This window comes from Dipodomys spectabilis, unplaced genomic scaffold (assembly GCF_019054845.1).
Source record: "Dipodomys spectabilis isolate Male_0828 unplaced genomic scaffold, ASM1905484v1 ptg000050l, whole genome shotgun sequence".
NCBI classification, from domain to species: domain Eukaryota; kingdom Metazoa; phylum Chordata; class Mammalia; order Rodentia; family Heteromyidae; genus Dipodomys; species Dipodomys spectabilis.
Window position 1 is genome coordinate 11,100,616 of NW_024870727.1, and position 13,729 is coordinate 11,114,344.

At 40.9% G+C, this 13,729-nt stretch overlaps 1 protein-coding gene across 1 annotated transcript in view; it reads left to right on the top strand.

Annotated features, from left to right (window-relative positions):
- The window catches only part of Wdr49 (WD repeat domain 49), a 121,950-nt gene that overhangs the window by 61,627 nt on the left and 46,594 nt on the right, over nucleotides 1–13,729 (top strand). Inside the window, exons 8-9 of the mRNA XM_042678861.1 lie at nucleotides 8,082–8,246; nucleotides 11,707–11,822. Coding sequence (XP_042534795.1) covers nucleotides 8,082–8,246; nucleotides 11,707–11,822 — 281 coding nt within the window. The remainder of the gene's footprint in view (nucleotides 1–8,081; nucleotides 8,247–11,706; nucleotides 11,823–13,729) is intronic.

Below are 13,729 nucleotides of genomic sequence, written 5' to 3' on the forward strand. Positions count from 1 at the left end.
TCAATTTCTCACTTTATTTCTTGAGTCATTGCCTCCAGCAACCCTTGGATGTAGCTTTTGTCTTCCATTCCTGCTTTGCTCCCACTGGGGCTCTCCCCTGCGTGGCTGCTGGTTATTGAGGTTAGCTTGCTGTCCTGGGTGGTGGTAAACCTTGTAATTTTTCTCTGTGATTTTCGCATGGAGGTTCAGGAGACTGATCTGCAATTTTGTTTTGGTGTGTCTGTCTTTGCTTGGTTGCTGATTCTGTATTGGTAGAGAGAGTATGTGCCTGATCTGGGTTCTGTTGGGAGCCTATTTCCAGCTGCTGTTCTGACCTACTTAGGATTCTCGGCTCTCTGCTGTAGATTGCTGGCAATTCCCGCCTTTGGAAGGGTTGAGCAGCCTAGACTGCTTGTGTTTGCTCCTACGGGTGCTCTTGGGAAGATCAGATGCTCTGGATGCACTCTCCCAGATACTGGAGTCTGCTATGGGCTCCTGATGTGTTTTTGTTTGTTTGTTTGTTTTGGGCTGGTTGTGGGCTTGAACTCTAGGTTTGGGTGCTGTCCCTCAGCTCTTCAGCTCAAGGCTGGCACCCTGCCATTTGAGCCACAGCACCACTTCTGATCCTTTATGCTTTTGTGATGCTGAGGAATCAGATCCAGGGCCTCATACATCCAAGACTATCACTCTACTGCTGAGCCGCCTTATCAGCCTGAGCTCCTGCTTACTATCAGGTGCTGGCAGCCTGTGTTGCCCAATTCCCAGCCTAGGGTATATGGGTGGAGTTTTGGTGGGGTTTGGGCTTCTCTTGTCCTGAGCCTCCAGGTCTTTTGTTGTCACAGGCGTGCTTCCCGGGGAGTGCTGTTCCCTGTTTTTCTCCCCTCTGTTGAGGCGTATGCTCAGCTTTTGACTTCAGTTGGGAGGAGTTGGTTATGTTGTTCAGGTGCTGTATCCCCAGGCCTGGTTCCGGCCCCCACCTGGATCGCGCTCGTTAGGCCTGTGCTGATGTGTATACCACCTAGGTTATGCAGCCTGGGGTACACAGTTCAAATTTCTTCTACTGTTGGCAGTCTTGACCCAGGGGCGCTGTTATTGGCTTGGGCATTTAAGTTCCCTTTCAGGGGCGTTTTTGCTCTAGCCTGGCCAGCAGAGTGTGCTCCATGGGCTGGTGGAGCTCTCAAACAGTTCCCAGTTTTAGTGGGTCCTGTGGTCCGGGTGTTGGGGTAGGGAGTCTAGGTCAGGGTCTGGGGATTCCCTCCAGCTCTGGTCTCCCTTGAAGGATACACTGTTCCCTGTGGGGTACTCACCCTGGAGCTAGTTGTTTCTGTGTGGTGTAGGTCGTCAGTTGCTGTTGCAATCCGAGTTCAATTGGGGTGGTTGTGGGCTGGGCTGGGCGGTGGTGGCTCTGTGTGATTCTTTTCTGTCTCTGCCTCTATCGAAGCTGTCGGGTCCACAGTGTCCACGCTCAGGCAGCTTCTGCGCGGGTGATCTGCAGGCAGCCCCCTGTGTCTCTGGGACACCGGGTTGTAGAGATCGGTGGGTCTGACGCCAGTGCCTCAGGCGGCTTCTGTGCGGGTGATCTGCAGGCAGCCACCTGTGCCTCTGGGACCTGGGCGGCCCCGCTGGGTCCTCATGATCGGGCAGGTCTGGTGCCTCACGCAGCTTCTGCGTGGGTGGTCTGCTGACAGCTCCCTTTGTCTTGCTGTTGGTGCAGGGCGGCTTTGGCGGGATGGAGCCTCTCTGCTCGGATGGAGAGTGAGGGGTGGGGGTGGGATCTTCGTGGAGACTCCTGGCTGGTAGGTTTTTCTGTTCATGGTGATCAGCTGGTCTGCAAACCCGTACCTCAGGTGGCTTCTGCGCGGGTGATCTGCAGGCGGCCCCTGTATCTCTGGGGCTCCGGCAGCCCCCGCCGGGCCGGCTGGCCGCGGCTTGGAGCACTCCTGCACAGCCAGTAAAGGTTGGGGGAGAGGTCTTCGCTCTTCTCTGTTCTGAAATTCTTCTTTTCCTCTCTTTCTTTTTTGTTATTTTCCACCTCCTGTTTTTCTCTGAGTGTTCGTCTTTTTGTTGTTGTTGGTCTCTTGGGGAGATTAAGCGTTGGAACTTGAACTCTCTTTTTGGTTGGGGAGAGCTGTGGCATTTCCCTACTGCCCCATCACCATCTTGGTCCCCCCTCCCACCATTTGACTCATGGACTTTACAACAAGGATGACTTTGAACCACGATCCTTAGATCTTAGCCTTTTGAGTAGCTCAGATTATAGGTGTGAGCCACAGCACCTGGCTTTTCTTTCTGTTCTTATCTTTCACCCACCCCCCACCCCTTCTCACAACATGTAAGACAGAATATTTCACTGAATCTTGTGCTTAGATTCATGGTCTGTGTATTACAAAAGTTCAATAAATCCAAGAAGTGATTTTGAGAGACTGAACTACAAATTAATCTAGGAAGAAGTAAAATCTGATCAACAAGGCCAATATATGGAGAGTAGCAGCCTTAAAAATATTTGAATCCTTGGTCTCTGCCAGTATTCTGAGATATTATCCTTTTCATCTACTTACTGAGATGGAACTTCCAGAGATTTGCTACAAGATGCAAATGAAGGAAATAACTTGCTTTCTATTATGATACTGTAAATAACACTAAGACATGAAATTATGAACAGCAATTAAATCAAGTATCCCCAACCCTTAGTAGTCAACTGTATCTGCTGCAGTCAAAATTCAATGTATATCTTATTAAGAAAAATGAGGGTAGGGAGTTCTTGGGGAAGGATGTGTGAAAATGTTGAAAGGGCTGTCATTAATCAAGATGGATTGTTCTCACAAACAGTTGAATGACAACTCCTGTGTATACCCACTTAAAGATAATAAATACTATATATATATATATATATATATATATATATATATATATATATATATATATATATACCAAAAAAAACCTGTTGTTGAAATTGTGAGATGTGGGATAACCTTATGCATCTAGAAGTCTGATTTGCTGCGACAGCTTCAGATCAGAGAGACACAAAAAGCCTATTATATAATTAAACAGTTATTGAGCCAGGCGCCAATGGCTCACACCTGTAATCCTAGCTACTCAGGAGGCTGAGATCTGAGAATCGTGGTTCAAAGCCAGCCTGGGCAGGAAAGTCCGTGAGACTCTTATCTCCAATAAACCACCAGAAAACCAGAAGTGGCGCTGTAGCTCAAGTGGTAGAGCGCTAGCCTTGAGCTGGAGAGCTCAGGGACATCGCCCAAGCCCAGAGTTCAAGCCCCATGACCAACAACAACAACAAAAAATTATTAAAGTTATTATCTCCAATACCTAAAATGGAAAGGTTACCATCAGAAAGCGATGGCTCCTGAGGTCCCTTTGCTCTAGAATGTGCTTATTAGGACACTGGCTTTCTGTTATGCAAACTATTGAGGTCCTGTCCTTCATTCTCTGGGGTTGAGTTTGAAGAGAGACAGCCTGCAATAAACCACACACTTACAAGAATTCGGGGTCATCAAACTGTGATGCGTAGGTGTGTTGCCAATATATTTATTCTGGCCTTTATTACTGATAAAAATAGCTTGCTAAAATTAAATTCGCCACTGGCCAGTAGTCAGACCACTGTCTTTGTTAGCTGCGCCACTCTTGCTGCACTTGGAAGTCTTTCCCCCTGCATTGCTATTCTTACAGTGGCATAATATTGTCATAGTAAGGGTCCCTTCCATTTGACACTGGTTGTATGTTTGTGACATTGTCAGTTTCAACACATTGCTTTCCCGAAGACAGCATGACCAGAAGGCAGATTTCCATAAAATGAAATCAGACTGGCTATCCGCTGTTGTCACTATGGATTCAGATTTCATGAGAGATGGTTCAATGAACAGAGAAAGGAGATGAAAACTGATGAATCGTGTGTTGGGTGTCAGCCAGGTGTGTAGGGAGGTAAAATGCAGAGTGGCAGAAAGTGAACTATTCTGAGTCTTGATCCAATGTCTATATTAGATAAAAGTCAGACAGATGCTTAAGGTGAGGCCAGCTTGGAAGAAGTAAGCAAGTTTTCCCTTTGAACGTGGCATTTTAATGTTTAGACTGCTCTTGTGTTTTTATTGGAGGATACATATTGTGTAGTACTGAAGTGCATAGTAGAGAACAGTTACTAAGTAAATACTTTGGAAGCATTTACTTGGAATACAGTGGAATACAATCCATTACAACCTTTCATCTTTTCTTAAAAGACCATGAGCAGAATTTTCAGATATGCTTAGGAAGTTATGTTTTCATGCATTTGCTTTTAACCCCTAAGCAAATATCTAAGATATTAAAAGTATGAAATAATGTAAAATTTCAATGTATATCCAAAAAAATTTGATTTCTAAGATTGTAATTGTCTTCACTGTTATGGTTAAAAGAAATCAAAATCTTAGTTTCTCAAATTAATTTCAATTTGAAAAATAATATAAAAGCTGAGTGTTAGAGGCTCATACATGCCATCTTGTCTACCCAGGAGGCTGAGACCATGAGGATTGAGATTCAGAGCTAGCCCTGGCAGAAAAGTCTATGAGACTCTTAGCTCCAATTAAGCAGCAAAAGCCAGGACTGGAGGCATGGCTCAAGTGATAGAGTGCCAAATAAGCAAGCAAGCTGAGCAAATGTGAGTCTCTGAGTTCAACTCCTGGTACTATCAAAAATACATACATATATACATACACACAGACACACATATCCATCGATCCATGCATATATCCATCCATCCATCCATCCATCTATATATCCATATAGACATGTATATACACATAATTATATCATTCCATACATGAATATATACATCTATTCATGCAGTATATACATACATACATGCATGCATCTATCCATCTACACATGACACATCTATCCATTCATACACATCTATACATATATCTATGCATGCACATATACACACATACATAAATATATACATACATATATACACACATACATACAGAAATCAGGCAAATAAAATGAAAAATAAAAAGTTATATGAATCTGAATAAGAGATGACACATGGTTTAAATAGAATAGGAACTCCAAGTAAATTTTATGGTTTCTCTAATGCTATCGTAAATGGTTTAAAAATCTTAGCTTCTTTAAACCTCATAATGAGGGGATGAGCTAGTTACCATAATTAGCCCTGGTTTATGGATGAGGAAATTGAGGCATAGGGAGGTTAATTAACATGCCTGACCTCAGTGCTGAAGACCAGACCAGATCAGTTGGTCAGGCAGCTGACAGCTTAGCAGAGGCATCTAGGCTAGGGCATCCACTGCCCTCTGTGTTGCACAAACAAAACCAACTGGAAACACAATCAGCTCAGCCACACGAGGTGATAATTAAAGTGTTAGATCACATTAGCGCGAAGATGCAAGTTCATTCATCTTAGAAATTACACCATGGCTTAACAAAGATAATGAAATAGTTGAGCTACTTTGATTTCACCGAGAGAAAAGGTACAGTGCACATAGAGCTTAACGAGTTAAGAATTTTTTTCTCATCAGAGTTGTAATTTCAGAGGGAAAAGGTCTAACCAAGATCATGTGCTCATTATTGGTTCTTTGCAGAACATAAATGCTTATAACTAGTGATAAATACTATCTCTTTTTCCTTAAGCTTCTGGATTTACTTGATCAGCTAAGAATCTCTTACCTCCACTTCAGCTGGTCTTTAGATGGTCTTTGTGCTTTACACTACTGATGGAAGTATCTTCTCAGACAGCCAATATAATTTCTGTGACACTCTTTGCCTCATTCAGAATCATGATATTGTTTTTTAATCTTTCCCATTAACCATGACTCCAATGATTATCAAGGAAATTTATAGATCCTCACCAAGTGAAATTAGATTTCTCTCTCATTCAATATTCTCTGGAGCTATGCACTAGTGATTTCCAAAATTCCTTCTCCAGCTTGCCCCATTTCTTAGATTGTGTGTGTGTGTGTGTGTGTGTGTGTGTGTGTGTGTGTGTGTGTGTGTGCACCCATGTATGTGCCAGTACTGGGGCTTGAACTCACAGTCCGAACTTTGTATCTTAGTTTTTTTTTCACTCAAGGCTGGTCTCTACCACTTCAGCCATAGCTTCACTTCTGACATTTTGCTGGTTAACTGAAGTTAAGAGTCTCATGGATTTTCTTGCCTGGGTTGCCTTTAAACTGTGATCCTCAGATCTCAGCTCCTGAGTAGCTAGGATTACAGGAGTAAGCCACTAGTGCCTGGCTCCTTGAACTTTATTGTCTCTCATGCTTAGAATATTATCCAAGTCCTTTTCTCTTGTAAATGACCCTTAACTGACTTCCATATTATGGGAAAGGTAAAGTTTATAATATGGTTATCGTTCAGGCTCTCAAAACTAGTTCCAGAAGCTGAAAAGCAGTACTTAATTGACTAGAGTCATTGGCAAAATTATGGGCATAATGTTGCTTGAGAGTTTTTGTAAAGATCAAATGAAATAACCAATGCAATGGACTGGCATTCCATAAATACATGTTCCTATCTTCCACAACAGCCTTCTATGTGAAACAGGACTTGCCTCTGTCTCCTCTGCTTCTTTATCCCCACCATCCAGTCCACCGGCTGGATTTCTGGATTGTATTTCTGGGTTCTTGCACACTCAAGGACACATCTCTACCCTGGAAGCCTTGTTCCTGTATCCATGTGTAACCCAGTAACTCTTAGTTCAGGCTGTACCTTGGACTAACTTTCAGAGTTCTTACCAATATCCTTGCTTGATCCAATGAAATAATATTTCTACTCTGGCTTGTGGTGAAGCTAATTGAAGCTCCTTGGGTTGTTTTCCTGTACAGTTCTAGACCCCAGACCCCCTGACAGCTGAGATTTATCAAATACCACAGACATCATGATGTTGTCATGGACCAAATGTTCCTAAGTATACAGAGAGCTTGCTTCCACTCACTGGTCAGCTATCTAGGCCTGCACAGATAACTTGATAAACTTCAACTCAATTGGCATAGAAAATGCAACATTCAAGTGGAACATACTTTCAATGAATCCACATTTCCCAAATGACAAGAAAAGTCTACGCAGAAGAAAATACTTTGGTTTCTCAAAACTCCAGGTGCTACTTCAAACAACTTCCTACCAAAGGGGTCTTAAATACCCACAGCCAAAATGAGCAAGCTACTTGCCATTATAAAAGTCTTCTCAAGATTTAGTTGAAAGAGAATTGTACTTTAGAAGACCATAATAATGGTTCTGATTTCAAAGCACAGCCAAGGGAATTAAATGAGGTAATATATGTAAAGCTCTTTAGAAGCGTCTGGCAGAGGGAAATCACCCAATAAACGTCAGCAGTTGCTATTGTTGGATTGTGAAAAAAAAAAAAAAGGTTCTTCTTTTCAGAGTGCTGAATATAAGCCTACCTATTCTAATGCTTCCTTTGTTGCCTTCTTGAAGCCTCTATGTAGATTTGTACTCGTTTGTGTTTAGCTACCCAGCAACAACTGTATTCAGTGGTCATATAGGTATATGTATGTATGTGTGAATACACACATACACACACACACACACACACAAACACACACACACACACACAAGCTTGAGAAAAAGAGAAATCAAGCAAGGGAATAATGTCATAAAAAAGCAATAACTCTAAACATTTGTGGAAATTAGCTTTCCTCCATAATGGCTGGTAGTACTTCTTTTCTGAATGCAAATTGAAGTGTCATAAAATGTTTCTTTTCACAGAACAAATAATGCCAGGGCCCCACGACTAGGAAAATATAGTTTCTCATCTTAATGTGAAAGATTTATGAGTTTACTTCTGGTAGGAATTGATTTCGGGAGAGCCTCTAGACACTCAGCCGGGTGGTGAAGAAGAGGAGCATGTTCTCTGATAAAGGCAATCATAACTTTACTTACCTCAGCTGTGATCTAGACATTGAAATGTGACCAGCTTAAGAGAAAAGGAAGAAAACATATGACAGATACATGACTGTTGGGGCTTTCAGCCGTGGAAGTGCATAGGTCACTGTTAGATTTATTATTATTATTATTGAAACAAATAGAATATGGTGGATTCTGGGACTCTAATTTCTCGACAATGTTATTTTCTCTCTTAGGTAATCAGTGCTGATGTGGGGTCTGCTGTTTCCTTTTGGATGGTAGATACCGGGCAGAAAATCAAACAGTTTACCGGTTGTCATGGCAACGCAGAAATCAGCACTATGGCCCAGGATGCAAATGAGACGCGGCTTTTGACTGGCGGCACAGATGGGACTGTGAAGGTGCGAATGGAATGAGGCTTTTTCCTTCCCAGATAGGAGGAGATGCGCAGCCTCTGTGAGGAAACACAGCTTACAGATTTCACTTTTTTTTTTTTTTTTTGTCTTGTCTTATGGTCTTGTGAGAGCTCAGACACTAGAGCTGAATGCTTACACCATCTAATAACAAAGCTGCTGGAAAAGTAAACCTTAGTGGAAAATAAAATAAATAAATGACTTTTTTATGAGTAACTAGTTGGAGATGAGGGTACAGATGCTCACTTTACAAAGCCTTTCTCAGGGTAGAGGGGCCTTGATTCATTTTCAAAGGCTTTGGCTACTGTCTTTAGCTTCCTAATCCTCTGAAATGAGTAATTATGGAAATTACATCAGTTGTGTTTTTAAAAAAAGTATAGGTGCACATTTTTCAGAAAATTAACACTTAAATACGAACCTTGAATCCTTTGCTTTTTTGCTTTTGAGGAAGTGAAAAGTCACAAATATGAATAATAAATATAGTAACAATGGATAATTAGTATTATCACCCATCCCCAACTAAGATTATCTTATTGCTTCCAGTTTCCTTTTTGTATAGCTATAATTTATGTCTTCTGAGAGGATGGTAATACTTTAGTTTGTAGAGGAATGACATTTTTCACGCAAGGCTAGATATTATCTAGGTTTAATACTATCTAGTCTTGCGATCTGAAATGATGCTATACATGACACTCTTCTTCATTCTTCAAGAGGTCACAGAAAGCCATGTGGCTGTGTTGTTATCATATCTTGGGACTTGGGGCAAGTGTTTAGGTGAATTCCAGGTTGGTAACCACTTGTGTGAGGAAGAGCTAAGGGGAGAATTTCAAAAGTGAGAATCTCTGGAAAGCACTAGACTTGGTCCTGTGAAGCTAAAGGAATGAGGTATGAAGTGGGAAATTTGGTGTAGTAAAACAGTTTATGGGGAGCGGTTAGATTTGTGAACAATATCTAACTGTGTCTCTGGAACTGGAGAATTATACGATGTCTCCACCGATGACTCACCCCTCAGTCTTGGGATGTGAGATGGAAGTCAAAACGACTAAGCAAATGGATTAGGTCCCATTAGACTCACCTTGGAAAGGAACTGGTTTTAGAGTGCAGCTTAAGGTCCAGACAGTAGCTGTTGCTACTATTCCCAGCCAAGGTCTTAGAAGAACTTAAGATCATCAGATACTTCTTTGTGGAAATCATTTTACATAAACTTGGTAAGAACAATGTGGAGGAAAACAAAGTAGCATGGACAGTAGCATGTTCATCCTTAAATTCTCAGCACACATCTGGACATTTCTTAGGGTAAGGTGAATTCTATCAGAATAAACACTGGGTTTGTTTTTTTTTGTTTTTTGGTCCGGTTGTGGGGCCTGAACTCTGGGCCTGGGTGCTGTCCCTCAACTCTTCAGCTCAAGGCTAGCGCTCTACGACTTGAGCCACAGCGCCACTTCCGGCTTTCTTTTTCTGCTTATGTGGTGCTGAGGAATCGAACCTAGGGCCTCATGCATGCAAGGCAAGCGCTCTACCACTGAGCCAACTTCCCAGCTAAGCACTGGGTTTGAAGGGCGGTATTTATCTTTATCACAGTAGCACAACAGAATTCTGGGATCTGATAACCTCTGCATATGTAGGACACATAAATAAGGGTTGAGCTGCTCTAGCCATAGCCTATGAGGAAACAAGAATGAATGACATTTTCTAACCTCATGTATAATTTAGGATCCCAAATCAGGGCCTGTGTAACCAAAGGGTTAAAATTATGGACAGATTTATCATGTTTTTGAAGGATCTGTTTTCAAATGAATGTTTTAAATAATGCATGCATACAATAAAAATGAAATATAGGAGAGCTGTACTGTAAAAACAAAGGCTTTTTGTCATCCTGTTTCCAACCCCTCCCCTGAGGTGCTATTGCTAGTGGTTTCCTGTGCATTTTCCTCGCTCAGGAGCATGAGGGATGGCAGCCTGCTAACTCTGCTAGTCTGCACTTCATATTTCCATCTCCTGGACATTGATTCGGAGAAATGTGTAAAATTATAATGTTAAGTAATTTTCATTGTGTGCTTCCTATGAAGCCAGACACTGTTCTAAGTACTTAAACACACACACAAACACAGACACACACAGACACACACAGACACACACAGACACACACAGACACACACACACACATCTAATCTATAAGATTGGCATGGTTATTTCCTGATTTTACAAAGTGCAAGCTAAAGCTCATAGAAGTAAAACAACTTAGCTCTAAGTAGCAGAATGCATTGAGTTTGGGCAGAGTGTAGAAATACGAAGAGGATTCCTTCTCTTCCTCCTCCTCTTCTTCTTCCTCCTGTTCTACTTCTTCCTTCTTTTTCTTCTTTATGATACTGGCTATGAAATCACCATGTACCTCGCCTATAGTGCATATATTAGCTATAACTGAGCAATACCTACAGTCTGATTCATCTTTATTTTTATTTAATGACTTTTTCTGTTTATGTGATACTGAGGAATTAAACCCAGGGCCTCATGCATGCTAGGTAAGTACTTTACCACTAAGCCACATTCCCAGCTCCCAATTCACCTTTTGTAATGGCAGCCTTATATGTGACCCCATAAGTATTCTACACTCTGATTATTCCCTTCCTTCCTAATAAGCAATTAGATTGATTCAAAAATTTGATCTTTGTAAATAACGCCAGAAGATGCGCTTGAAAATGTTCCATTTCACACAAGTGAATGTATCCATGGTGGGACTGGTTTTTAAAAGTTGGACTTCTGAGTGCAAAGGGAATGTGCATTTTAACTCTGAACTAATGAAATAATGAAAACTTCTCCTCTGCACAGGAAGCGACAGCCATGTTTTATAGTGAGGCTTCATGTGAGCTGTGGCTAACCAAATAACACAGTCATACATTGCATCCGTTCATCCTATGTCTTCACTGCTTGAGCCAAAAAGGTAGTAGACCCACCTGCTCATGTAGGACCAGGCCTAGCTAGCTAGCTGGCCCTCTGTGCCAGCAGGAGGTGCAACCTGAAGATGAGAGAGTAGAACACGATGCTTGCTGCCCAGGGTCTGTGCTACATCTGGACTCTGCTAAGCCAGGGCCAGGAGGAGTGAGGAAAATAAGGAAAAGAAACAAGCTCTCAACAGACTCCACCTTATCTCATCTCCTTCCTTAAAACAAACACAAATTTAAAATCTTTGAATTAACTACTGGTAGAATACAACAATGTAATTACCAATAGAGTCTGACATACACACATATAATATCATATATGTCATTAATCAGTGTTAGAGTAATAAATACAATAAACTCAAATATTTAACACAATTTCTTTGATTATTCTGTAACCTAACAGAAGCAATCCCAGTTCAGAATGTAAATGCTCAAGTTTAAAATAGCTACGTTGTTGAACTCATTGAAGACATTTTTCACTTCTGGTTTTAACTTTTCTTTTAAAGGTGTGGGATTTCAATGGACATTGTCACCACACACTAAATGTCAGGCAAGATGGTGCTGTCGATATTTCACAGATCCTGGTTCTGAAGAAGACAATTCTGGTGGTAGGCTGGGAAAGGTATGATATGTGGTATATAGAGTTACGGGAATGCTTTTATTTGAATCGAAATCTAAAAGAAGAATAAAGAAATCTTGGCTGATTGAGTCATTCTCTTATTACTGGTTCACATGGGTGAAACTCTAGGAGGGATTGACTGATAGGTTAGTGAGTAAAAAAATATGGTTCAAACATATTGCATGAGTGACTTTGAAAAGTGCTACTGGGCTTTCTTCTGGCTTTGGGAATTGGACTTTTGCTCTAAAAATTGCAGATAAAGATGTAACAGTACCATGATTTGAGTTCCAAAAAGCCTCCCAAATCTTAAAGACAATGAATTCTTAACATGTAAGGTGTATTTCTTCAACTTCAAAGGAAACCCAGCCTTTCTTCTCTCTCTGATTTCAAGTGCAGCCAAGGAGAGAAATGGCTCACTGGCTGGTGCTCTCATCTTCCTTCAGTGGCAAGGCCTTTTACAAATCACTGTGCTTCTCCAGGAGCTGCTTTTCCATGTCATTACAAGGAACATTGCTTTCTTTTCCTTACTTCATACTGAAAGAACATAAGGGATCATAAACAAGGCCTTTTCTATGGCACTGCGTGAGCACCAGGAAAACAAAAGTGTTCGATATTTGAGAATACATTGTTCATATATTTAGTTGTTCAGCACATCTATCCTAATAGGTAATTTACTCTATGTGACTGAGGATTGAATTGTGATCTGAATGGTCTCGAGTTAGTATTACATTAGATGTTTATACCTAGGAAGCCAGAGTGTAGTGTTTGAGGATTTTTGTCCACCATAGGAAAAATAGCTTCTCATGAAATGAACTAGACTGGCAACTGTTGAGTCACACATTGCTTTGCTTTTTGAGGTTAGTTTGGTACTAAGGGGAGAAAGTGTCAATTTGATGATTGTATTTGGCACGGATTCAAATATCCTCAGCTTTAAGGACTCTGTTTCTGCACAGCCCTAGTCTATAACCAACCTATAACCAGACCAACAGTTTATGGCTTGAAGATTGCTGTAATGAAGCCACAGGAATGAATACATTGAATCTCTACTATCACGACAAAACAGCTGATTATGATTTAAATTCTGAACATTAAATAAAGGAACTTAATATAAGTCAAAACTTGGAGACACAATTTTATTTAGCTATTTTAGATAGCCAGAGTGAAAAATTCATATCAAATGTAAGCTGCTTTTTTTTTTTTAAGATTACTTACATGGGAAAATGTAAAAAAAAATGAATGAAGTTATCAAAAAATGGCTTAAGTGGTTAAAAAATGGTTCTGATATTCTGATCTACCTTGGTGAATCCTCCCTTTGTACGGTCTCAGGGAAGAAGAATTGAGAAACTTAGTAAGGAAACCCACCATTCCCTCCGGCTGCCTCCTTTTCTGTCTGATTGTTGTCAGAAGTTGTATCCTTTAGGTGGAATTGAAAATTCAATTAATCCATTGTTAGTTATATTATTTTCACTTTTCTATTTGTGGGTTTAGAAATTACATTTTCTGAGCGAGAGCTGTTTCTTTAGGATCCCTCAAAGGATTTTGCATACCGGATGGCTTTTTAGCAAGCAGAGGCTTGTTTGCTTATAGCTAGAGGAATATAGGCTATTAAGACAGCTCCTTAACAGTTCAGTGATTAGAGAGGAACGAGCTGGAAGATTGACAGTCTGCTTATTAAGCTTTCTGTGAAACCCAGAGAGAGCCTGTTAGGTTAAGCTAGAGCTTTAACTTCAGGCTCTGTGTAAATACAGAGATTGTTTTGATAATTTTGCCCAAGATAGAATAGAAACTACATTTATTGAGTGGAGGTACTTAAATAAACCATCGGATTTATTGTATTTATGGTGCAGTGCGATTTACTATTGTACATGACACACACTATCTGACTTAATCTCTACTTTCATCTTCAAAGA